Below are 27,982 nucleotides of genomic sequence, written 5' to 3'. Positions count from 1 at the left end.
TTAAATCACGGTCGTCATTTAATAGTTTAATGTAAAATGGATAATTGAGACTATACATTGTCAGTGGTACTTGACAACGGAGATTATGTTGTCAGAACTGCAAACACACACAATAAAGTAATTTAACTGAACTTTCCAATATATTCATTTAACATTTGATCGCAGTCGGACGATGATAGTCGCCCGGTTGGTTACTAGTTAATCTGGTTACTAAAGGGATATAACTCTGATATAGAAATTGTTCAAAAGGGATGAAGACCACCTTTAATTTCCCATATCTGGGATGTGCTAGCTATTTTGCATGTCTATTTGTGTTGTTTGATTGGCATAGATATAGAACTGATGTAGATGCATTATATTTCTATTTTCTACCTGATTTGGTGCCACGAAAGTTAGGGAATGAGCTACAGCATGAAGTACGCCAGTGAATTAACATTATAGACATTTATAGTCAATGGAGAAATTAATGGTGTTCTGCCTCCAGGCTTTTGTTAAATACACATCCTGTAAAGATTTCCCGATAACTTAGTCAATTTTATTTTTTAAAAATGGCTTACATCTTAGACTTTTCATTTAACATCGTGGACAGACACAGGAAGGACCGACTGACTGTGGATGTAAACGATGACAATATACGTAGGCATTTAGAATCCAAGCGATTAAAAACCATGGATTGCGTTTACATTTGCTTAATTCCCGCATGGTGACCGATCACCCGGTTGGTGACGGTGCTAAAGTTACTTGAATACATTTCCTAAGGTGCCTTTAATGTAAACTTTTTGCTTTGTTCAATATAAATTCTCTACTAAGCTTTCATTTTTATCTTTATTATTCGTGAAACAATTCAGTGAAATAAGCACAGAAATAAAAAGCATTATACAACATAATAAGATTTATAAATATGATTTGATTTTAATAACAGGTTAAACAATATAAACATTAAACAGGCCTACATTAACATTCAAGTATCTAAAATAACATAATTATACAAAGCACTATTATGATGTAAAATATAAGGATTGAATATTAACTAGGAAAACAATAAACAACAATGAAAAATAAAGGAACATCAATATAAATTGCGTATGCTTTATGCAAGGAGAAGATACTTTTATTTAAAGATGCATTATGTAAGAGCTAAGACGGCTTATTACAGGTATTAGTTTTGACTTCTAATGTTATATAATGATTAATTAGTCATTTATTAACTTGATAAGTCCATAATCAACTCTCTAGGACATCGGATGACATTGATTTTGCATGGATTAAACCCAATCGTCATTTAATAATTTAATGTAAAAATGGATAATCGAGACATAGTCTATTACCGTAGCAACGGTACTTGACCATGGAGATTATATTTTCAAAACTTCAAGCACGTATAACTTCGTTCAGAATAAAGTAATTTGACTGAAATTTCCAATATATAGTCAGCTCTTTATCTATATCTTACATAATGCATCTTAAGAAATAGTTTTAAAAAATCAACAATGACAATAAGTTTTAAAACAGTTGATATGCTACTATAGCAATGTTTTTCTCTTAAAGATTCCTTCGAGCAGAATTAGGTCCTGTGTTGGATAGACAATTGTGTTTTTTTCTTTTTAATCTAAAGTTACGATATTTTTTTATGATCAGGACTAATAATAGTATGAACACAAATTTTGTATTAATCTCAAAATACATTCGGTAAGTCATTTATTATCAAGGATCAACCACTATTTGGCGAGTTGTATTTACAGTGAATGCTATTATGACAGGCTGAACAGTGACTGAGCGCATGCCAGAGACTACAACCAACCAACAATTAAAGTGACGTATCATTTATTACACAGCTTAATATGTAATATCTATGACCCGATTGGCTTGAAATATCTGGCAAAGTATACTGTTCTAGTAACAACTATTATTTTCCAGCAACTATCTGTTGAGCAAATTATCTTTAAATAGTCTATTTAAAAAAAAATAATGAATGTTTTGATAACCATTCCATTGCACTCTCCACTAATCCTTGTCATCCATGTACAGTAACGATTTCATTCAAATATCTTCAGGTAGGAAAATATTTTTTTTCTGATTTATAGTTCTAATGTCCCGTTACACCATTGACATAGAAATAAACTTTCAAACAATAATATATAACAGAATCCGCCGCCTATTCGAGAGAATATTTATTATAATATATGACATCCAAAAAACTACTAGTCCGTATGAGAAAAAAAAGCATACAAATATGTACAACAGTCCAAGAAATTCACCGGTGTTATAAATATAAACCAATTATTGATTATGTTGAAGCGTTTTGATTGTTACCCGACTTGCGTACAGGTAAAATAGTTAAGTTGCGCTACTGAACTTCCAGGCTTTAAATCTGTAAAATAGAAAAGTGACATTTTTTTAAATGAAGTGCACTGTACTGTATGTCTTGGAGATTATTATATTTATATGATTTTGAAACAGCAGTCATTCCCATGAAAATTAAACCTATGATTTAGCACATAATTTAGGGTAAAGTTTGACACTCTCTCTCTGTAAACTACAAGAACATTTCTAGATTCCACAATCCACAGTACACCGTAAATGAACCTAGGTTTAAGTAAGTGAACCAGACGCCAAGATGTGATTCAAAGTAAAACATTTAGCCATTTCGGATCTTGTCGCTAGATTTGCTTAACGGGCATGCGTGACTTGTGTGACTTGATAATCCGGAAGTAACAATACCATAACAATTTGGACTCTTGCATTTCTGGACATAGGAACTTGCAGTTTGTATTGTTTAGAAAAAGTATCCTAGAGCTCCAGATTTTACTCAACTCAATATGATAGTTATATCTGGGATTTGTCGTTTAACACCCGTGCATCTGATTATATACAATTTACTTACCGGGCCTATTAATACTTTTAATGAGAATATGCCGCACGTGGTGGTATTAGAAACGGTAACTTCCATACCGGGAACAAAAGAATTGGATTTGGTAAATGTGGCCTTTCTAATGGCATTAGTCTCCTTGTCGAAATTACCATTACAGGCAGCGAAAGACACACCCGCATCCTTTGTACCATACCAAACACCCAATAAGTCACCTTCTTCAACTAGGGTTTGATTTACTGCTGGTAATTTGATTATATCATATCTTCGTGTCTTTGTTATTAAATACAAGGAACTTATTAAAGTGTATCTGAAAATAAAATACATTGAATATATTGAACTTTAGAAATGTGAATTTTATATAAATGGAGCATGTTAAAGATCTATCTTAAAGGAAGACAAACTACCTCATATCTCTTTAAAATTTAAAATTAGCCGAAGTAATATTTATTTATTTTAGAAAATTGAATAATTGACTAAGCTAGTTTTCAAATAAATATGCAACCGGTGCGTTCCAGAAAAAAATAAGATTATTGTCCCTCACTCCTAAACCCCAATTTGATTAAAAGGAGGCGTTTTATTTTTGATGTTCTATATTTAACACATTGACAGCTGATATATATTTTGAAGCCGGTGTTCAGATCATGGGCACTGACTGATCTATTAAATTGGCGTATTGGTCTGCCGTACTGCGTTTTGGGGAATTATGTTTCTGTTGGGTTCGAGTACATTGTTGGTGTAAAAAGAACTTGCACTATCAGGCACTAGAAGCATACAATGTGATAATTCAAAGATAAATCAAAGACCCCTACTCCCCCCCTCCCTCAACCCCAAATGAAATTAATATTATCTTTTAATTAGACTCAGTCACTACGGTAACTTTAGATTGTACGTTTTTGTGATATGGATTTGAGATAGAGTGTAATGCCCCAGCATAATCTATAAACTGATTTTATTTTGGTATAAAACCTATTCTTTCTCAATATAAATTACCTATAAGAATTTTTATTCGCTGGTGGTCTGTAGATCTGTAGGGCTATCTCACCAGGATTGCCAACATAAAAATGCCATTCTAAGATTCTACCGCGTCTTGGAATCAACAATTCCTTTGTTGTTCCAGTAAATACGTGAGAGACTCCACCATATGCACCTCTATCCTTTACATAAACTTGATTGTTATATGTTGTAGTTTTCTCTTTGACTTAAAAAAAAATATAAAAATAAAAATTACCCAAATCTTGTAGTTTTATATTTGACATTAAAAATATACTAATACACAATCCCAAAGGTAAGCATGCCATGCCAGACGCTCTAATTAGACACACGCGAGCATAATCATTCACATCAAAACCAACTAATTTTTGGCTAAAAATCTGTTTGCGGCCTCGACCCGGGCAAAGATACCAATACCAGACAGACAATTAGTTAAGTTCTCGTATTGATAACATTTTTAAGATCTGGGATTGATAGCAGATTGTTGTTAAGCTATATGACAGAGCAAGTCTAGAGCCCCGAATGGAGTCGCCAATTATTACCATTTTCTTTACTTACCGACACAAACAGGTGGAGAGCCTGAAAATGTACCGTCAGCTTTGCAGACTCTATCTAAATTACCAGCTGTTAATCCATAACCTTTTTTACACTCATATCTTATAGCACGTCCACGATATAATAATCTACGTCTACTATATAATTGTGTATTCTTCGGTGTCAGTGGCATGGTACATTGTCTAGCTAAAATATGACATTATGCAATTGGTAAAAACAGTTTTTAAAGTGACCATGGGTGGGCTTTCATTTACCATAGATAATATATTAAAAATTCCATTCAAAGTATTTTATTCTGAACGAAGTTATCACAGTTTGGAGTTTTGGCAATATGTGGCATTGCTTTTTTTATTATCGTAACAACGGTACTTGTTATTTGAGACTTAGCTTCGCTTCTCCATTTTTAAATTAAATCATATAATGGACGAAGTGTTCTAATCTAATAATAATAATAATAATGTATATTTGTAAAGCGCCCTTCCATCACAAATGCATGCTCTAGGCGCGTACTATGTACTCTATGGTCACTATTTACACACAAATCCTTATCCACTCCAATGACCTAGAGGGTTGATTATGGGCTTAACAATTGTCATGTTAATAAATATTTAAATAATAGTTTATATAAGATTTGGAGCCAAAACGAAGACCCGCAATAGGCAGATTTAGCTTACATAATGCATCTTTAAAGAGCGACATAATTTTTTCCTCAAATAATTACGTTTGATAGTAACAATAGTAAGTACAGGAGGACCGGGCCACAAATAAACAAAATACACACGACAAACCAGCGAACATAACACAAGTCCAACAGTGAGGGTAATCTTCAGTGCGGGGTGCTATACAAAAAAACTTTAACCGTAAATGCAGGAGGATCGTACCACAATCAGCACGGGAGGAACTAATGGAAAAACATCTTGGAATTGTAACATGCGTCGATCGTATTTGAATTGGTCGGGCATCGCAGCCATCTTGGAATTGTAACATCATATCAAAAATCGAAGTCCGTCAATCGATGTATCGATCGTATTAGAATTGGCGAAGCATTGAAGCCATCTCTCATGTCAATCATATTTGATCTCGCGGAGCCTTATGCTTTTTGCGAAGAGCGTTGCCCCTCAAGAAGAACAAGAACAACAGGAGAGATTATTCATGCCAACTTTTCAGATTAGTAATGAAAAGGGGGCAAACCAGATCAAAGATAGAGAAACAGTACTTACTTTTGTATTTGTTACACATACCACATGTTTCAGAACATTCAGCCCAGGCAAACGCTGGTTGTGTAGTACACATAGCTGGTGTTTCTAGTAGTAGTTTCTGACAATTATTTAATCTATCAGTACATATAGACCTTTCTAAAAAGATCAACAAACAAAATATGGTTGTATATATATTAATACAACAAATATGGTTGTGTATAAATTAATATAAACAAATATGGCTGTATATAAATAGATGTAAACAAATTGGCAATACTTAAAATCATCTTGAATATTTTATCAAACGAAGCTTAATTGGGTCCTAATTACTAAATTAATAGGCACATTTAGCAATTATTACAATTATTCCGACTGGCATAAGGGCATTGTCACTCTGATGTTCATAACATTTCCCTTTTTATTTTTTTATAGTCTGTGCTTTTAAATGGGCATTCCTATATGTTAGATCTAAAATAATATTACTGAACAAAGGCAAACAAAAGATTATTAATTGAATAAAATATAAATCGATGAAAATGTGGGAGTGTCCCTTTAAGAAATTGTAAAATATCATCTAAATTGTACATAATATGTTTTATACTATATTTAAATATATGTGTCAATATTACTATGGCCAGTTGCACAATGCACATCTGTTAAAGATTCATTCTAAGGAAGCAGGTTGTATATAAGCATTCAATACTTGTTATCGTATCCTGGATTTATTATATAAATTCTGTAAATGTATTGAATAAAATATTGTTTAAATTACATTCTACATATTTTTAAATACACCGCAAAGATCATTTTCTCTCTCAACCAAGACTATATTCGTTATAATCGACATTGAAGACGGGGTTTCGTGGGGTGATATTTTCTTACCTTGTGGTTTAATTTTACATACAAATGAATGGTGATAATAATGACCACAGTAATTATCTTCCCATTGATTGTTATATTCTTCACCTAATAGTGCCACACAATGTTCTTGATTAAACCCATTATCAGGTGCCCCTAAAACAAATAGCAATTACAGATAAAATATAAATTGGCTGAAAATGGTGTTTGTTTTGGTCGTTTTTTAAATAACACAATAAAATTACTAATATTTATTATATTACAATAAATAACTACATGTAGTGGTCGCAATGCAGCATAGAAATTAATATTTCGTGTGCAACTGAATCGGAACTAAGCCACCCGACTACTTATTTTCATTAAATATAATCTACAGCAAAATGGTATTCAGAGCCAAACCTAAACGTATTTCTACAATTGTCTATTTCAGTATTTCAACCGCCGATCTATGGACTGGTGCCAGTCTGCGAAAAAGCCAACTATCTGTAAACAATGAAGTTGTGAATATGTTTCTAGCATTATTGTTCTTTGGTGTTTCTGTTTATTTTAACTATAGAATTTTCAATTTGTAGTATTTACATTTAAAAAATTATACATATAGTACTATAATAGAATGTTTTTCATTTCTGCATTAGTGGTTCCCGAAATATGTCTCCTATTTTCAGCGACCCCCAAAATACAAAAAGGTTGGAAACCACAGGTCTATTTTACCATCAAACGTTATCAGGTATAAATTATAATCGTGATATATTTATATATTTTGTGGATACACTGTCTTAATCGTGTTGTAAATTCCCGATATTTGGCGACTGTAGGTATTCCATAAGTTACGTGTTTTACCATGACTGAATTGGTCAACTGATAAACTGAAAATCGAACCTGCTTTAAAGTTGGTCCATGTTGCCGGTGTGCCATCAGACCACACAAATTCCCCCTCCTTCTTCGAGTCCGTCAATCCAATCCATATCGTCCTTAAAGGTATTCTAGAGAAAAAGTGTAATAATTGTAAAATTTCAACTAAGCTCAACTTACGCCTTTGGGGTTTAACTATAAAGAGTGTTTATTATTGTTTTCAAATACAGATAACTTATGTACGAATCATGCACTGACCCAAATAAGATTATAAATCTTTAAAATGTTTTTTTAACAAGAGTTACACAACACACTTAAGGAATTTCATTATCCAGTTGTATGCCAGACATGATAATCGCGATGATCAAATATCAATGACATTTTGGCAAGACTTGCACTTATACAGCATGATATTTTGGGAATTATAGCCAACACCTCGTGGAAACTAAATGATTGTATCTCTTCTAAAACGCAAAGGACTTCATGTGGTTGCATAATGCAGAATAAAACGTTTATCAAAGTATTTTCCCTGTGAACTGACCAGTTTTATTTTCTAAATCCATTCGAGACCGTTCCTTTAAACTGTCAACAACTGAATAAAGGTGAACTGGAAATATAAAATGATGTGGAAGAGTCAAAGTTTAGGGTTCAACATAACCTAATAGTCATTCTCAGATTAGCGATTTATGTTGCTTATGGCTTTAGGGCACTGGAAGACTTAAATTATCAGTAAAAAACTACAGTTGCTGAGGTGGTGGTAGTAGGGTATGTTAGTACAAACCTGATAGACGTGACAAATTCTGCTTCTAATTTATCCTTTGCAGTGGTCAGTTGACCACCTTTCTTTTGACAGAATAGGTTGGCATCATTCCATAACATTCCTTGGTTAAAATATTTATAACATTGTTTTCTGAATATAGACCATCCATCTGGACATTCTGTATGAAAAACACAGATATGATATTGGTGGCATAATCTTAAATACATAAAACCAAAGTTCGCTGTATTTGATCACTGATTAGATTTTTGATTTTTATTGTATCGAATGAATGAAGTTAAAACTTCTTACTTTTCTGTACCGATTAAGCTAATGAAGACAGGTATCCGCCATACTATGTGTTATGACGGCAATTTTACCCGGACAGCAAGTGTCAAGGTATACGCGGGAATTCGGATGTTCATCCCATCCGAATGAGTAGACCCTGATCCTGGCGAGGAGCTCCCACTTTTACCACTGGCGAGGGTAAACCGCACCGGGACGGAATAGTGGGATGTTAACACACCCATTTCAATTCATTCTTGAGATAGCAATCGTAAGTAAGAATTTAAGAAATTAACTCCTACCTCCACATACGAATCCACCAGATGTCCAGCTACCGTCCGTCAAACACGAGCGTGTTAACACTTCCTCTGCGTGATTGCACCGACCATCAACCAAACATGACTGTCTTAAAGCCTGTGGAATGAAACACTGTCCATGAGAAATACAGGATTCTTCCAAAGCAGCTTCAACAGAAGAATAATTACATGCATCTCCATACAAACAAGACAGTAAATGGGCCTCCGTCTCATTGTGACACTCGCGTAAGTCCAGACATGTCTCTATGGAATCTCCATTACTGACACACCACTTTTCCGTTAAACATTTTCCTCTACTTTCATGACATGTCCCATTAATTAAGCACGATACTTGCTCTTGATCCCGGGTCAAATTACATCTGTCGTCCGTCAAACAGCGCAGTGTTAACTTTTCTTCGTCACTATCACATCTACCGTCATGGATACACGTCTGCAGCAATTCTGCCATGGTTTGTTTACATTTACTGTCCTTTAAACACTTCATATTGAATTCTCGCTTAAGATGTCTACATCTGTAGGTTATTGTGTCTCCAACATTATAGGATGATTTTATTGTTCCGACAATAACAGAATCTTTTAGATCAGATGGAGGAGGACATCGTGCTTCAATCTCTGACTCTGAAAAAGTTAACGAATCCCCCCTTATTGAAAAAGTTAACGAATTCCCCCTTATTGAAAAACGACTAAAGCTAAGCACATTTTCAAAATCAAAAAGGTATAAACAACTTCTATTTCCAAATCTCTTTTTGTTGTATGCTTTTCAGGGGGTGGGGTGGTAAATGGTTTGGGGGGGGGGAGGCTAAAAGTGAATAATGGTGGGGAAGGGGGTAGGTGCGGTGGGTGGTATAGATCATAGGGGAGTAGGTTTTATGAATTTTCTTCGGTTAATCTGATTCTCCGACTCCCAACAACCCATGTGCGGAAGCGATGTATTGAACCCTAGATGACCTAGTTAGTACTGAGCTGATGTTAAACACCATTTCTGTCTGGCTCATCCCTTTTTTTATACATTTCACCGATGTGGTTACTTGAATAGTTGAATTTTACTACATATGCTTACATTCGTATTTCGTGTAGCATATAGCAGATCATGACTCATGCTGGCATTGTACAATGGTTTCTTTGGGTTGTATTCCTGATTGGTTTCAAATCTGAGTGAAGTCTGTGGCACTACAGACCCGGAACTGTACAGCGCAGTGGACGCTTACGGCTAGCCCCCGGATCCATTCACTTTTTTTGAATTGTCTGTCTGTTTGTGTTTTCCTGAGTATGATGTCTTGTCCGTGTATTTGTTTTTGTGTAAATTGTGTGGGGTGCAGTCCCCCTGCACTTACTATTACACAATTGTTTAAAAGATCAATTTGATTTTTGTTTGTGATTTATGTTGCTACATTACTATTGTATGCTGTACATTAAAATGGTATGTTTCTACATTAAAATTGTATGTAAATTACCTGTAGTAACTAATGGTAAAGGTGGTAAATGTGATTGGCATGTTTTAGCACAATTAGAAGCTGCTCTAGCATCTTCTAGACAAAATCTTTCCACTTGTTTTACAAGCTCTTCACAATTATCCAAATTATCATAAACTTGACCTAAAATAAATTTACAAAATCGTTGTTGCTGCCGGATAATAGTTCTAAAATAAATGTGTTTTTTCTTGCATTTTTCCTGAGATATAACACAAGATCCAATTTATTGACGGCACAGTAAATGTGCTTTATTATAACACTTATTGAAATTTGCGTTTCGTACAGTCTCTCGCGTGAGTGATCTTTATATTGTACCAATATATAACTATTTTACCATTTCAGATAAATGTAACGGCGTCACAGCTTATATTACCGTTTAATTGTATTACCAATAAATGACATAACAAAGGAAAAATGAACCCGATATGCAGATCTATTAACAACATTTGGTACCTTTTAAGCAGACGTCACAATATTGGCGTTCGCAACCATCTTTTTCTATATAGCACCAAGGTTTTAATCCATCACCTGGATTACGACAATAATTACCTTCCAAACCATCATCAAAATCACTGAAACAATTATTAAAATATGTTTTTATAAGTAACATTCTGCCTGTTCGTTTCAGATAGGAATGTATTTGCCTGCTTTCTAAATAAAATTAGTTTAGCCAAAACACCGGTGTACATATGACAGAGATCCTTTCTTATTTTGATGTGTAAAATAATTAAAACGTGCCCAATTCTAAAGTCGTCAAGAAAATTAAACATATTCCGCCATCAAGGATTGTTAGTTATTGCCCGGAAATAGGTTTCATTCAGCGAGGTTTATCCAGTCAGATACTGACGGGAGATATAGAATATATATGTATCGATGTAGTTGACTAAAGCTGTTATTTTCAGAAGGAAGTTGATCAAACCTACCCATGTTTAAATGGATGATGTGGACAGTGTGTTACTTCAGCCCACGGTAGACATGGTACAAACATTTCAGTTACATTTACTTTACCCCGATATGTTAATCCTTTATCTTCTAAATTATAACACATACTTTCAGCTGAAAAAAAACCAAACCAAATACATTCATTTATTTCATTTGAATAACTGGCAACAACATATTCCACAATGTCAGGCAGGCTTTGATCAGATGAAAATAAACCATAAGTAAAAATAGGCAACAAAATCATGGGACTATATAATCTGTTATAAGAATTAGAGTTATATTTATACATATAAATAATAAACATTATCTTACGTGTTATTAACGATATTTTAGCTTTAAATCCACGCCTCTGTATTGTCATAGACGTCCATAGTATAATATTTATAGTATTAAATATACTCTGATAATTTCCTCTCTCCCACGTTCCACACATACTGAAATTAAATTAAAAAAAAAAATACAATTAAGAGGTTAAACCATTATTCCAGCATCGATACCCTTAATCTATCAAGATGACCCAAGCCATAATAGGAATCTTATCATTAGTATTGGTTTTCCTTAATTAGAATCCACTGAACAATGCCATAACTATATAAAGGTTGATCTGTGCTTTAAAAAAATCAAGAATACTTTCTATTCGAATTATGTTTTTCATTAAAGGGCTATTGCAATGACAAATTCCTTAAAACTATATATCTAATCTGACAATATTTAGCTACTCACGCAGTGCCAGTTTGGCCAGTATGTGCTAATCCTAAAGATAATTTATCTATACATGGCTTTAATACAGTTGTTCCTGCTTCAATATCAAAATCTTCAAATGTTAGAAGAAGTCGGTTATTAGCTGGGGCCTGCAGAAATGGATTAAAATATATTAGCCTTCACGGTTTAACATGATTACGAACAATAATGACATATAAAAAAAACCCATATAAAATTACAAACTACTAGCAGACAAGAGACACAGTGCATCCAATCTTGGCAGCCATCTTGAAAAAATGTATTCCTGGGCCCTTATTCACGAAAACTTAAACTAAGATACAATCGAAATTTTAAGAAATACTGCAATTCGATTGGCTGACCAGTAAAATCAATTTGCATATATCCAATGAAGTTGCAGTATTTCTTAAAATTTCGGTTGTAACTTAGTTTAAGTTTTCGTGAATAAGGGCCCAGTACGTCAACGTGTAATATATATCTAAACACTGATCATACTTTGCACTGCCTCGTCAAAATAATAAAAAAAAAACATTAGCTCAATAAACCCCGAAAATATAAAGCTGTATCATTCACAGTAGCTTAGGGGATAGGCCGGATAGCCTGGTCTGTACACAACACCCCTTATAAATAAATGGAGAGGTACTTACATTAATTTATTTTTTATGTGTCATCAGAAAGTAAATTTTGGTCATATTTAGTTTATTAAAATATTTATGGCAATGGTAGGGTGGGAAAAAGATAATAATGACGAATCGCAGATAACGATGGTCAGTTATTAGGTGGATATGAAGACGAGTTTCTTGACTAGCAATCACCTTATGTATTGTTTAATGGTCGAGAGCGAGACATTAAGTAATATATTGTAACAACATGAGGGCCGTAGGCCCGAATGTTTTTACAATATATTACGCAATGTCGTAAGCTCGAGACCATTAAACATCTTAAAATACTGACACTCCGCACGAGCTTTTACGTCACACTAGTCCAATATCTCACTGGTATGAATAAAGTACTATTGGCAAGTTGCCCGTACGATTATTTGAAATAATGGTACGCCAACATCAAAGGGTGACGTCACATCTGTATTTTAAGTCAGGATAAACCTGTCTATAACCCAGACGCGTGCGTATTGACAACATTTCGCTGTACTCTCGGCTGTTCGTTGTAAAAGAGTTGAGCAAGTGATCGTTGCGTTTGTAAGTTTACAAGGCGTAACGGATTATTCTTAATATTTTATTTGCTCAAGCGACCTTTTATACACTCAAAACTGGAACTTTCCCTGTAACAACTTTAAGAACACACCTTTATAAGCCAATGGCATTCCATGTTTCTACTGTAATTCCCTGGGTAATTTGGTGAGTTTATAACAGTTTCAGTTGTAAATTCATCTAGATAAATCACCTTGCCACAATCTAAAAATATAGTGGTCTATGTTACATCATTCTGTGTTTTTCTATAAGCAAAAGACCCATGTAGTATATGTCCCATTTGATAATATTCTAAGTATAACAATTCAGGAAGTTCACTGAACAGTACTCAATAATAAATTTACAAGATAATATTATTACAAGATAATTAACTAGAAAAGGCATATTATTGTGCTTTGCTTGTGGTGTAAATGTCGAAAAAGAAACTTTTAAACGGATTTGGATAGCAATCATTGTCTGTATGTTTTGCACCGAATTTCAAATGGGAAAAGACGTACAAGACGTATATGATTTGCTTACTATAGTCTAATGGTTCGTAGTAACAATAATATATAAGAAATTCACGGCCTCTATAGATGCTACTTCTGGGTATACTTCCATTCAACTGAGATATACCATTATCAATATTATCAAACACGAAAAACTCCAATAGATGCGACATACCTGAAAATAAAAACCAGGCAAGGAAATGAAAACCACCAACGCCCATTATCAAACCCAATCAGTCTTTCTTTAGTCACAATACCAGTCAAATGGGCACATTGGGGGGAAATTCGAGGACGAACAGCCGTAACTTACTCGTAAATCAAGATAAAATAAAAATGATACCAGGTTTTTCACTCCCTATAGTTCGAGAATCTACCAAGTAGATCTGCAAAGTACATCCACGGACAGGAGTCAAACGAGAGGCGGTACCGAGTGACCGAGAGAGTAATCATGCGGTGCATCCTATCTTGCATCTGTTAAATACATGATATCAAGATATCGGCCATACGAAGATTGAGTTCATTAATAGCTGGAATGTAAAGGAAGTATATTATTATACTACATACCACTGACTACCTGGCAAGAATCACCACCTAGAAGTTTAGCTTGAAACAGGATCATTGGTTTATCATTAGGCAATTCAATTGGTTGAGATTCAAGACCATCGTCACGACAGCAAAACTGAATTAATGTATCCTTTCCATATTCACCGTCTGGAAGTTCACCGTGATGGCTGTTATTCATCCTTCTAGAGCGTATCTCATTATCAAACTGAATAAATCCACTCTTAAAACCTAACAAATCAAAATCAATCAAATAATTCAAACCAAGGTTTTTCTATTTTCTAAATTCACATGGCAATAAAGAAAGCGAAGGCCTGAATTGGCTTATTGTTCTGGAAAGATTCGTTTAGCGGCCATCAGTAAAACAGAGAACTATAGTTAATTAAATCGTTCGCTAAAGTGATTACAAGGGTATGCTAGCTCCCCTAGAAGATGACTTTAGTCCTGAAAAATGTAACATTAATATCCCAACATGAGTGATTGTTGGAATACGCGAGGAGGCTACTGAAAGCCGTGCTTTTGTTCTGTGAATTTTAATAGTGATGATTAACCTATCAGTTATACTGTCAAGGGGTGATACGCGTCTTTTGCTATTAACAACAATATGATTAACTCACCTATTGGACATTCGCCACCTTTTCTCAATATACAATAGGAACCTCTCGGCCAACCTCCACCTAATGGCGAATAATTCTTACTCGTACAGAAGTAGTAGGTGTGGCGTTTCCACGTGTGTGCGCCCTTTAAGTGGAGTCGTTTACCCTTCGGTTCAGACCATGTATATTTATGCCAATTTCTTCCATCACTCCAATGTGTCAGAGATCCTTCGTCAAATCGACCGTCCGGACATCCAGTATGTGCTGCTATAAGTGTATAGTGACCTGAAGGCCATTTGTATTCCTTTCCTTGAAATTAAAAGATTTAACATTGTAAAAGAATATGTTCTAAATCTATGCAGCAAGTAACCTAGCTACTGCTAGAGATTTAATAATCGGAAGGTCACTTCGATTCTAGGTTGTTGATCATTAAGTCTTTTTGACAAAGAGAGCACACAAAGCCCGAAAGAACATTTTACACCTTTCGCATTTGCAGCAGCTAAGTTATTATTTGTTTTTCGAAACCATGTTTGGAGTCCTTTAACCAAATGCAAAAAGATCTTTGTTAAAAACAAGGAAAGCTATTATTGGTGGACTTACTTCGTTTTAAAAAGGTATTACAGCTGGTTGCAGGATCTAAATGCAGTGGACACATACAGTCACATTCTCCATTTACGGTTGTTATAAAACCATCATTAGCACATATTTTATTTAACCAATTACACATTCTAGCTGAAAAGTTTGGAAACGTTCATTATATAATATACATGTATATACGATTTGGTAGACCTTCTGACTGATACACAGTTTAAATGGGTACTATCACATTCTACATGAGAAATGAAATGGGGTTTAACGTCCTACTGTTCTGCACCAACTGGGCTAATGAAGACGGGTCAACAAGAGAATAAGTGTAATTAATCTCTTACAGTATATTCAAAATAATTCTCGACTCATCTAATTTTTGAAAACTTTCAAGCAATTCCTTCAAAACCACAATACAAAATGTAAAATGCGTACTACTTGTAAATAGATTCTGAAGGCGCATATTATCTCGACAGAGTTTAACGTCCACTCAACAAGAGAAGCAGATGTTAACGCCCACGGAAAATAGACTAGTTTATTTGGAGACTACCTTTATGGTATATTTGAAATATTGGAATAATTCGCTTGCGTGACCGGAACCAGGAGAACGCAAAGAAAACCCACATATAGAGGTGGAATCGAAACTACAGCACTTGCTTCGAGGACAAATAATATGGTCTAAATTACTCACGTTTCCTTTCAACAACAGATTGATCTTGATTAATAATATAATTTTACGATATATCTTACCTGCACATCTATGATACCAATTGATATCACGTAATGGATAAAATCTACTTGTTCCTGTGGGAAGACCGCGGATTAGATTACTCATTGTTGGTCTATAACTGTTTCTGTACATCTGTAACAAGGTTAAACGTTTATCAAATGTATATGAATTAATGAAATGTCCTGCAATTCACACAGAATTAGAATTGTTGTACATCCATTTTATTCAAAATGGTGTGGTCTTTTTCACCACACTATTTTATCCCAACAGTAACAATAGAATGTTGATATATGTATTACTTACATGAACTGGATAATGCATCATAGATGTCATATCATACATATAATCTACCACATTGTCTTCTGGTTCAATCCTATAGACATACAGATAATCTACAAAAATATACAAGCACATTAATGTTGTCCAACAAATAAGTAGTGTCTAACAATTCAAATTAAATTCTAAATAAACATTATTCATCAGTTTATTATAATCATTTCATTGTCTCCTATGATCATAGCTTTTGTTCTACTAAATCATTAATATAAAAAACCTACATTTACGTTTTGGTTGGGTGGCAATACTTACTTGGTCTAATCTCCTTCCAGTTAATTCTGATCCAACCCTCGGCATGGTTGGAACGATGGCTGTGGAACAGACCAAGGACATGGCCGAGCTCGTGAACACAAGAATACTGAAATAAATATTAAATATTTCTGTAAGAACTGATTGGAATCTTACATAAATATTTCTTCTTAATGTTTGACTTTTAAATTAGAAATTCTAAAAAAACGCAAGAAATATTATATGTTAAATGTTTACCCTATCGCAGCAAGAACAGTCCTGGCGATGTCTTTTATTGCCCACGTCAGCATAACACCTACAAAATATACATTATGTTAGTAATATTACAAAAAAATCAGTATTCAGTTTGAGGGTTCAAATGTATGATCGACTAATGTTCATTTGTACTAACAAAACAAATTGCCACCCCGAGGTATGAACCTTGTGGAAACCCTAGGTATATCAACACAAGTCGATAATGTACGAAGCCTTGCCGAGTTTTATTTGTTAATTTATCGACGAGTGTTGATATTCTTTAGATATAAAAAGAGTAGAAGATTTTATTTATCACGCAACCCTTACACACAAATAAATAAATATAATTTTTTGGGTATAAATCAAATTCATATAAAGCGATATCTCCACTGTAGATATCGCTCAGTAGAATGTGAAATTTATCACACAAGCGATATCTACTGTAGAATGTGTTAGGTAATAAAGTACATCTACTAGCCTATCTACAATTATGAATAGGACTAGATTTAATTGTGTTCTGGAATGAGTGGTAATTGAAGAGAAGAGAATTTTAATGTCCGACGGGGTCATTGCGCACAGTTACCAGTTTAACTAACAATTCTGGATTCACCTGTCGATTGGTGGTCAGGTGGGATTGTGGATTAATTTGGTGAAAATTGGAAGTCATTTATTTATGACAGTTTGTATTTGGAGAAATTACTAATACTTACGATCCTTTATTGACGAATCTAACATAACCATCATGGTCTAGGTTATAGGTTGAACGAGTGTCATTCGTATGTGGTACAAACGTTATACAAGTATATTTCTGGACGTAATCAATAGCGGCAAGAATTTCATTTTTCGCGCTTGCATCTAATAAAAAAAACACATTGAAGGCATAATATTCAGTAAGTTAGAAATAAAGGTAAAAATAACAGAATACTTCAGTCAAATTATGCTTTTAGGTGCAGTGCCAAAGATTTGGAAAATGGACACTTTATTATGAAATAACAATACTAGGACAAAGACCAAGTTTGTGTGTTCCAACCTCATACATTAATTATAAAAATTGTAATTTATATGAATTGATTATCGTATTGAGATAGCTAAACAAATCGTCTTTATTTATTTTTATTTATGGATTAAAACAGCCAATCCGGGTTTTCTCCACTATTTCTACTTGAAAATACATTGTAGTCTAGAAAGAAAAAAAAAATGTTTTGACTAGATTGATAATCCTAGGTAAATATTTAATAAATGTTAAAGCCCGTTCTATACACCCATCAGTCACTAACAGGGAACTTAATAACACTACTCCTAACAACAAAGTTATTGTATAGACTTTAAATGATCAGATATAAAGCTTTACAAAGTGATAAACTCTAATAAATGTAAATGTATGCATTTTTTTAAAACGTTAAGATCAAGAATAATATAATTTTAAATATAAATCAAATAGAACAAAAACGAGAAGGTTATTGTCCAATATTCCTCAACGAAACAGAGATTAGCTATAGACCGTATTACTGAATAATCATTGTGACAAGATAGGCATTGTGCCATGACTACGCACAATAAAAATCTAAAATTTTCACACGACCTGTCTGCAAATCTTTAGCTGCATTACCTATTGTTTGTTTACAGGTGAAATCTTATTATAAATGTAGACAAAAATCAATTCACCCGAACAATAAAAATAAAGTTTAATATGTGAATAGTGTATTAACCACGCAGTGCTGATTTTAATAATACAGTATATCTATTGTTAACTCTCTACTTGTTCAACCAAAACCACCGCCTTTAAATATTTTAATTTCATGCATAAGAAGAGATGCACAGATTTGAATATATATTCTTCAAAAAAAGTAGGGGATATTGAAATGCAAATACCTATGCAGGTTGCGATATGATAAATAGTCGTGGACACTTGACATGCTTTGAGAGTATGTTCACAGATGAAGAACTTATCGCCCCAACAGAACCACTGAGCTGCACATACGGACACGCAATAGCGCCATACACGTGGGAGGGGATCATTGTCAAATTTGACACTTCAAGGAAGGGTTGATGAAAACTGCCGCGTGCTGGTTTATCTATCCATGTTTGCTTTCCTATCGGTTCTTGCATAAGATTTTCTGTTTAGCGCATCTTTGCTTTAGTGTGTTACGTTTAATTTGATCGGGAGACGTGTTCGTCTACGTCAACGTCAACCGACAACACTGCAAGAATTGGCCGTGGCACTGCAAGGGGAGTGGGTCAGATTGCCCTAAATTGTGATTGGACGATTGATTAGAAGTATGCCACGACGAATTGCTGAATGTCGAGGATTGGTGGAGAAATTACTCATTATTAAGACAAAAATTAAAAACGTCCATTTTCACTTTTGACGGTGTGTCTCTTTGCGAGTGAAATAGGGCCGTCAGATAAGCCGCCCATATGAACCGTTTAATATGTTATTAACAGACACTTGTTACCTCTAATAAAAACAGCAGTGTATTTCCGCAGTTTTGTATTGTTTCTGAATACCCCTCCTTTTTTTAAAAAGTATATACGAGGAGTCCCGGGGAAGAACGATCTAAGTCAACGAACCACAGTTAATGGCACCATCTGGTAGCAAATTGTATAAGCTTTCTGTGGAACAATCAATTTCAGGTAAAAACGATCGGAGTCACATCGAACCAAGGCCCTTCTGAAATGGCCTCCCGGACAAATACAAGTCCATCGTATTTATTTGACCTTAATTTCGCTGAAAAGTGGAAGTCAGTTGTTGTACAAGTAATTATGATTCGTAATTAAGGAATAAACATTCCGAATATGCATTCGGTCACTGTGACGTCACTGGCGTCTGAGGGGATTAAGAGTGTTTTCGATAATTGGCAAAGTCGTTTTTTCCCCCATCTTATGTGCACTTTAAGTTGATGATAATGATTTCTGATATTATTCCGCACAATTTAGGCTTGGTTTCACACTCGCACCTTTCATGTTGATCAAACTTTCAAAACCGAAAAATTGCTAATTGGTGACATTTGATCTCTTCTTAAGTGGCCTCTCTAGCAAAAATCCCATTCTTAAGTTATATTTTCTAATTTAGGGCACAATCCTCTATCAAAACCACTGAAGTAAAACTTGTACCTTCCATGTTGAATAAACCATTTTTTATTTATTTATTATAATTTTTTTTTTTTTTTTTTGGGGGGGGGGGGTACTATGGTTGACTCCTCCTACCATACCCACCACTGGCGCAACTTAAGAATTGGGTTTCTGGTATTTGGTAGTCTTTAGTTAATATTGGGTGGTATTGGATGGTATTGGGTAAATGGTCCTGGGCTGGGATCTCCTAACCTAGTCAAACACCACTAGCATACCAAACCTTCCGCACATTCCATGTTGAACAAAACCCACTTAGCTCCCGGACTATATAGTTTTCCACTGCAATAATACGTTAGTATGTCGTGGTGGTATTTGGTAGTCTTTAGTTAATATTGGGGGGTATTGGATGGTATTGGGTAAATGGTCCTGGGCGAATATTGTTGATATAAAGTCTGGGTACGACCATTTACTTTTTCGTTTCAAAGTTACATCGAGTAATTAAAGCTGATTATCGTCGATAAAAATTGATACATACCAATACTCGTATCATATATGTAAGGAACTATTCCATTGGTCCATTCTTTGTCCTTGATTATCATTCGTTTGTGACGAACCAATGGCACGTCATCTTGTTTCTGGGAAAGACAAAACATATAATGTTACGTTCATGGGGATTGTGATGAATTGTAATAACCAGGGCCCAATCTTATAGTTATAACTAACTTATTTCTATGAGATCCACACTGTCCGAAAAGTATTTTCTCGTCTTTTTCTTGTCCACTGCATATGCCCGAAAATATGCCCGAAGCTCTCTTATGATAGGTATGCCCGAAAAAACGGTATTGCCCGAAAATAGGTATTGCCCGAAAAACGGGCATCGGGCCGGAAAGCGGCAGAGAAACTAGCAGTAAAACGCGTTTGCGACCGTCAAATATTCCAAAATTTTCTTGGCGGGTCATTCGCCTCTCAAAGAAAACCGGCGCCGCTGTCTATAAATCCGAAATTTTTCGGGCATTTCTAGTTTTGCTTCCCTAACTGTCACCGAGCCCTAATAAAACACTAATTTTACTTTTCTTGTAATTGAATATCACGAATTTGTACTGAGTTGACTATGGATTAAAACATTTTGTCTGGAGCCATTCTACTTTGTGCGACATTTTTCAGGCATCGATTATTATTTGTGAATGCAGATGTAACAGTCTGATTGGATGGTTAGAATTCAGAGTGGGATTTCAGTTACAAAACCATTGGATACTTTTGGAGTTGCTTACACGGGCTAGAATAGCAGAAAACGCATTTACGGTGATTAAATTTTCAAATTTTTCTCCGGGAGGGTGAAGCCTCCATATACCGCGCGACGATTGATTGGTTGTTTGGAATTCGGGTCAGCCAGGTAGGCTATATTGGACCAAATTGAAGTTGCTGTATTCACAGACTGGAATAACAGGAAAACGCGTTTGCGGCAGTTACATTTTCAAAATTTTCTCCCAACGGTCCCGTCTTCGTTGACTGTAAACGATTGATTGGAATTCGAGTCAGCCACCTTAATAAGGCTATAATATATATTCGACCACTTTGAAGTTGCTTTGTTCACCGGCTGAAATAGCAGGAAAACGCGTTTGCGACAGTTAAATTTTCAAAATTTTTCCTAACGGTCCCGTCTTCGAGGACTGTAAACGATTGATTGGAATTCCGAGTCAGTCACCTTAATTAGGCTATATTAGACCACTTTGAAGTTGCTTTGTTCAACTGCTGCAATAGCAGGAAAACGTGTTTGCAGCCGTCAAATATTCCAAAATTGTCTTTGGGGGAGGGGGGGGGGGGTATACAAGGTCGCTGCTGTCTGTAAACCCGAAATTTTTTTCGGGCATTTTGGGTTCTGCCCCCCTAACTGTCATCGAGCCCCTACGCCTATGAATGTAAATAAAAAGCCTGGTAACATAATTAACGTTTACATTCAAAATATTTGAAACCCTAATAAATAACGAAGACTGGCATTTATCAAAACTCCTAATCATACAGCTGATTAAGAGAAATCTCTAAAACTGTCAAAGAACTATCATCAATGTTTGTGTTTGCATGAATTATAAATGTATGATAAAGGGTTTCTTTAAAATACAAAATTAGTTTTGCAAGATATGCTATGACAGTTTCATTATGTCCGGAACAACAATAGAGATGGGGACATTTCGAAAGTTATGAAGGACTACATTGTAAAAGCAGCTATTTCTGTAGCAATATTGCTAGAATTTTTGCTCTTATAATTCATGGTGGATTATATTGCGTTAATTAATGTCTTTGTCCAATTGTACTAAATATGCACTAAAAATACAAGTGACAGGTTGACACATAAAAAGAGTTATAGAACCAAAACATAGCTGGTTCTATGTGTCAACAAATTTACGTGTGATTGGAAATTTACCTATTGCACCATTTGGTTTAAGGGACCAATCAAATCATTAAATGCACAGGTTCAGGGTCATCAATATACTAATTTGTGCGTGATGTTCTCGGGTCCTCGGCAAACTTTAAAGTCAGATTTCATTTGATTCCGGAGAGATTACCATCTGAGTTCCTAGACAGCAGCTTGATTCCAGAAGGGAAAAGATATCGCAATTTCTATCAGCAGACTCGCCCAGCGAGTCTGGCTGGATGAGGTTTGAGAGAATGACTTTATTTTATTATACATTGTACCATATGTAAGCAGCTATGATATATAAAATGTAAAAACGAACTGTTGCATTGTTATTCCTGGAAAGACAAACGTCTTAAGAAAACAGTAAGAAGTAAATACACAACGTGAAGGTAGAGCAAAGACAACCAGAGACAAATTCTAGAAGATCACAGGGCTACTAAGATATGTAGTAAGAAAAGATGCATTGGTCGGTCGTACGTAGGATGTGGCGACCGGTTTGACAACGTCTACTCTCCACGTCTGACAGAAGACCCATGGTGTCAAATTTCAGTATACATGTAATTGGAATTGAAGAATCTTGGGAAAAATCAAACTCGTCCCAGATTTTATGGAAATAATGGAACATGTGGGATTTAATTAAATTGGATACAAATTCTAGAATCCAATTCGATCACAAGCTACCTACATCATATGTAACTAGTCCGCAATGTGAATGACTCTTTGATAGCCTTTTTATCTGTCAGTGTTTTCTGGAAAAATTCTGTTAAAATTTTTTCAAAAAGCTCCGAACTCTAGAAGGTGTCAATATATTCCAACATAAAATGGAGTTTAACCCTCTACTTTTCTGCATCGACCGGACTAATGAAAACGGACTGTGTGGAACATGCTAGAATCGATTTGTATCATATCTGACCCACGCACGGTATATGTTTGACACTGAGTAAGCATTATGATTATGATTATAATGTTGAAAACCACATTGAAACCGCCGGGTTTTTTTTTTAAACTTGCGAGGGGGCACAAAAACTCAAGGGGCGCAAAAACTCAAAACCTTGACGTAAAGCTCGTCATTGCGGCTCTCTCACTTACCCCCTGTTTGAGATTATCGACTGTTATTTTTAATGTTATAACAATTAGCTTATAAAGAACTAAACTATATGCTTATATATTTTACAATAATCCTATACCAACCATTTCATTTGAGTCATTTGGGTTGAGCAACTGGTTTTATTGAAACTATACAAAAGAAAAATATCGCACTGTAATATAATCCTGGGTTGACATTCTGTCTATTCAAAAGCCGCCCAATGCATGCCAAATAATGAGTTGGGCCTACCGTCTTAAAGTGCAATATAACGGGGCGGTGTACATACTTTGATCATTAATAAACAGTTAATAAAGTCAATATTTTATAGGTTAGACCCAGATTTTGGAGCCTTAAATTAAAAGTAACGAAATTGAAATTTAGAGGAAATAAAGATTCCCCGTGACATTGTTGATATCTCAAAGATAACTTGTAAAGGTCAACCGATATTGATTTGCTAATTCTTTAGATCACGTTTGAAATTGTTGACGCATCCCAAACATCCCCTCATTAAATACTGATGAACTCATTAATTACATATTAGCAATGGATATATTTCATCTTCATCTCCTCTTAAATATCACATCCGTCTTAATCATCATTTTGACATACTATTCAAGTGTATATTCAATTTTATAAGTTTGTTTGCGTACTTGTTCAAATGGTTGTATATAGGTTATATTGTATATAATAATGTACTATACGTTTCGGCCACCAACGTATCGACCACAGGGGATTTTAACCCCAACCGTAGCGGCTAAGCCTAACATTAATACTAAACCTAACGGCTAAACCTAACCCCAATCAGTTAGCCCCATTTAGCACTAGTTAACCTCTTTGGCCTTAACCTCCTTGGCCGAAACGCTGGACTACACTATAGTAAACACTTCTTGGTTTATATTTATATTTGTAAATCAACAAACATTATTAATTTTGATTTATCTTATTGCCTATTCTGTTACCATTAGAAACTATTTTTTTTTTAAAGACAATATTAAACATTACACAGGGAATAAACATGTCACTAATTTCATTCTTTCCAGTCAAGTCCCTTCGGTGTTCATATATGGACGTATGGTTATAAGAATGTAAATAATAACATTATTAAATACTTACAGCTAGAGAATGGTCACTACTGCCCACATGTTGGACAAGTACTACTACAGTGATGTAGCAGTATAACAGTATCCTCAACTCCATGTTGCAATCTCCACCATTCTGATTTCAAATATAATCACTTTCTCACCCAACTTTTATACGACTTTCCCCCGTATGAAAAACTCTATAATCCCGTCATGTCAATCATAGCCTATCGGTGAGTAGAGATAGATCATATATCTATTATTCTGGTAGAAAGTGAGGGTCTTACACTAGGTGATATTGTATTGATATGAATAGTCCAAGCTTTCAACTGATATTAGACAAGATATAAATAAATGTAAAGACTTTTCATATACAAACATGTAAAATATATATCCGTCCATTACATCACCTCAATGTAGGCTCTTAGATAGGTTATACAGTTTTATCCAATAGATTTAAACATATATACGATAAAATCCAACAGAACATTATGCCAGAATAAAATTTAGAGAGTGTAAACGGACATGTTTAACGATTCGCGTATTCTTATGTAATATTTGAAGTTAACTTGCGTCCATCTTTACGTGTCTGAGTTCATAAAATAATAATATTTCGGAAATTATTTTCATAAACGCCATATAAATTTTAAAAAAAAAACTGCAGAGCGGAGCAAGTAAAATAAATATCTTAAATGATAATCTGTTAGGTATCAGTGTTTTCAAAATAATTTTTCGATACTTTTCTCTGTTAAACAGTTTGGGATATTGTAAACGTGACAAACTCAATAGTGATATATGCAGACTAGAATTATATATTTACTAATAATCATAATCCTGCGATTGTTCCAGAGTAATATTGAGTGTTGGGCCAAACTTTATTACTCGGTGGCACGTGTTATACTAAAATTTAACCCTTTAAAGAAGATTCTTTTTCTACTAAATTTAATTTTAATTTATTCAGGTCCGGTACGTAGCTTAGGTTTAGTGTATATAGCCTACATATGTTGATACCAAATATGTTGAACTAATCAAGATCCACTTGTGTATATGAAGAAAACAGCTACTGTCGGCTATGATCGCTGTGTGGATATCATCTTTTTTAATTTGAAAAACAGATACCAGAAGTTTATTATTAACTCCTATACGTGTTCATAGACTGTGTGGAGTAAAAATTTCTTCTTGTAAAAGCTGTTGAAATTATTATAATATAGATTGATGATGTGTTATAAGTCATCTATACAATCTATAATTTAATACAATCTATAATTTAATAAGTTGCCATATTGAAAGGTTCAAGGGGGGTAATACCTATAATTTAATTTTAAATTAATTTGGGTATTTTGATAGATTAGAAAATGAATTAAACGTTTAAAATCAACGAACTTCAACATGAACCTAATACAAAATGTATTTAGCAAATATCCCCTATGGTGGTCTTCTTTTGAACATCAATGGAATGCCACTTGCTTTGTCACTTTGGGATGTTGTGTGAAACATGTTATGTTCATTGCTTTCTAAATTCGCCCAGAATATCGTGAACTTATACTGAAGCCAGGCCCGTAACTAGTGGAGCGCAAGGGGGGGGGGGGGCAAAGCCCCCATCCCCCTCCTGCAAAAAGTTTCGGCCCCCTCGTGAAAAAATTGTCGACCATAAAAACAATAGATATACATTGTCCGTCAATTTTACAGCATCCCTGAGAACTCTTCCCGCCCCTCGTTGCTCTGAGCTAGTTACGGCCCTAACTGAAGCATAAGCAAAACCAGCGGCTGCCAGGCAGGATACGCCCACATTTTTGAGAGATGGATAGAGAACAAGCTAAAAAGAAAGTGATTTTTCCTCCAATCAAGGGCCATAATTCATGAAGTTACAATTCGATATGCGCAAATATCGAAAGGAACCAAGATCTTTGGGTTATAAACATGCATTTCCAGTTTCATCAAAATCGGATTAAAATTGTAACCTCTACAGGGTCCACAACCTTGATATACCATATTTTTACACCTTTCGCGTACAAGCGGCGGCCACTTTGTCCGGCAGTTTTGGTTTGATTTTCAGGAAATTTAAACTCAACTTTTATTATGGTGTTACGGTGATATATTCAATTTTTTTTAAAATCAGATAATAACTGTGACCTTCAGAGGGACCACAAGCTAAAAGAGGCGATTTTTCGTATAATCAGGGGCCATAATTCATGAAGTTATGATCCGATATGCGACAATATCGAAAGGAACCAAGATCTTTAGGTTATAAACATGCATTTCAAGTTTCATCAAAATCGAATTAAAATTGCGACCTCTACAGGGTCCACGACCTTGACATATGCCATATTTTTACACTATTCGCGTACAAGCGGCGGCCATTTTGTCCGGCAATTTTGGTCAGATTTTCACGAAATTCGAACTCAACCTTCATTACGGTGTAACGGTAATATAATCAAACGTTTTTTTTAAATCGGATAATAATTGTGACCTCCAGAGGGACCACAAGCTAAAAAAGGCGATTTTGCGTACAATCAGGGGCCATAATTCAGGAAGTTACGATCCGATATGCAACAATATCGAAAGGGACAAAGATCTTTAGGTTATAAACATGCTTTTCAAGTTTCATCAAAATCGAATTAAAATTGTGACCCATACAGGGTCCACAACCTTGATTTACACTATAATTTTTATACTATTCGCGTACAAACGGCGGCCATTTTGTCCGGCAATTTTGGTCCGATTTTTCCCAAATTCGAACTCAACCTGCCTTAGGGTGTAACGGTGATATAATAATACGTTTTTTTAAATCGGATAAAAATCATGACCTATATAGGGTCCACAAGCTAAAAACACGATTTTTCGTATAATCAGGTGCCATAATTCAGGAAGTTACGATCCGATAGCGACAATATCGAAAGGAACCAAGATCTTTAGGTTACAAACATGCATTTCAAGTTTCATCAAAATCGAATTAAAATTGTGACCCATACAGGGTCCACAACCTTGATTTAACCTATATTTACACTATTCGTGTACAAACGTCGGCCATTTTGTCAGGCAATTTTGGTCCGATTTTCCCCAAATTCGAACTCAACCTTCCTTAGGGTGTAACGGTGATATAATAATACGGTTTTTTAAATCGGATAAAAATTATGACCTATATAAGGTCCACAAGCTAAAAACGCGATTTTTCGTATAATCAGGGACCATAATTCAGGAAGTTACAATCCGATATGCGACAATATCGAAAGGAACCAAGATCTTTAGGTTATAAAGATGCATTTCAAGTTTCATCAAAATCGAATTAAAATTGTGACCCATACAGGGTCCACAACCTTGATTTACCATATTTTTACGCTATTCGCGTACAAACGGCGGCCATTTTGTTCCGATTTTCACGGAATTCGAACTCAACCTTCCTTAGGGTGTAACGGTGATATAATAATACGGTTTTTTAAATCAGATAAAAATTATGGCCTATATAGGGTCCATAAGCTAAAAACACGATTTTTCGTATAATCAGGTGCCATAATTCAGGAA

The 27,982-nt window shown here is 34.9% G+C and overlaps 1 protein-coding gene across 1 annotated transcript; it reads right to left on the bottom strand.

The window, feature by feature from the left end:
* Nucleotides 1-811: 811 nt before the first annotated feature.
* LOC126814667 (uncharacterized) lies at nucleotides 812-24,816 on the bottom strand. Its single transcript, XM_050539974.2, has 26 exons — nucleotides 24,495-24,816; nucleotides 20,414-20,513; nucleotides 17,517-17,661; nucleotides 16,810-16,867; nucleotides 16,576-16,681; nucleotides 16,291-16,379; nucleotides 16,008-16,119; nucleotides 15,273-15,404; nucleotides 14,694-14,981; nucleotides 14,080-14,307; nucleotides 13,547-13,690; nucleotides 13,122-13,231; nucleotides 11,823-11,950; nucleotides 11,412-11,533; nucleotides 11,081-11,213; nucleotides 10,611-10,729; nucleotides 10,140-10,280; nucleotides 8,671-9,303; nucleotides 8,108-8,264; nucleotides 7,354-7,457; nucleotides 6,499-6,630; nucleotides 5,638-5,772; nucleotides 4,421-4,603; nucleotides 3,863-4,070; nucleotides 2,885-3,179; nucleotides 812-2,371 (listed from the first exon to the last, which is right to left on the bottom strand). Exons 1-26 carry the CDS (start codon nucleotides 24,576-24,578, stop codon nucleotides 2,366-2,368), a joined length of 4,092 nt encoding a protein of 1,363 aa, XP_050395931.1. The 5' UTR covers nucleotides 24,579-24,816; the 3' UTR covers nucleotides 812-2,365.
* Between the last annotated feature and the right edge of the window lie 3,166 nt (nucleotides 24,817-27,982).

This window comes from Patella vulgata, chromosome 3 (genome assembly GCF_932274485.2).
Source record: "Patella vulgata chromosome 3, xgPatVulg1.2, whole genome shotgun sequence".
NCBI classification, from domain to species: domain Eukaryota; kingdom Metazoa; phylum Mollusca; class Gastropoda; family Patellidae; genus Patella; species Patella vulgata.
The sequence above is the reverse complement of the archived record's forward strand: the minus strand, read 5'-3'. Positions and strand labels throughout refer to the sequence as shown.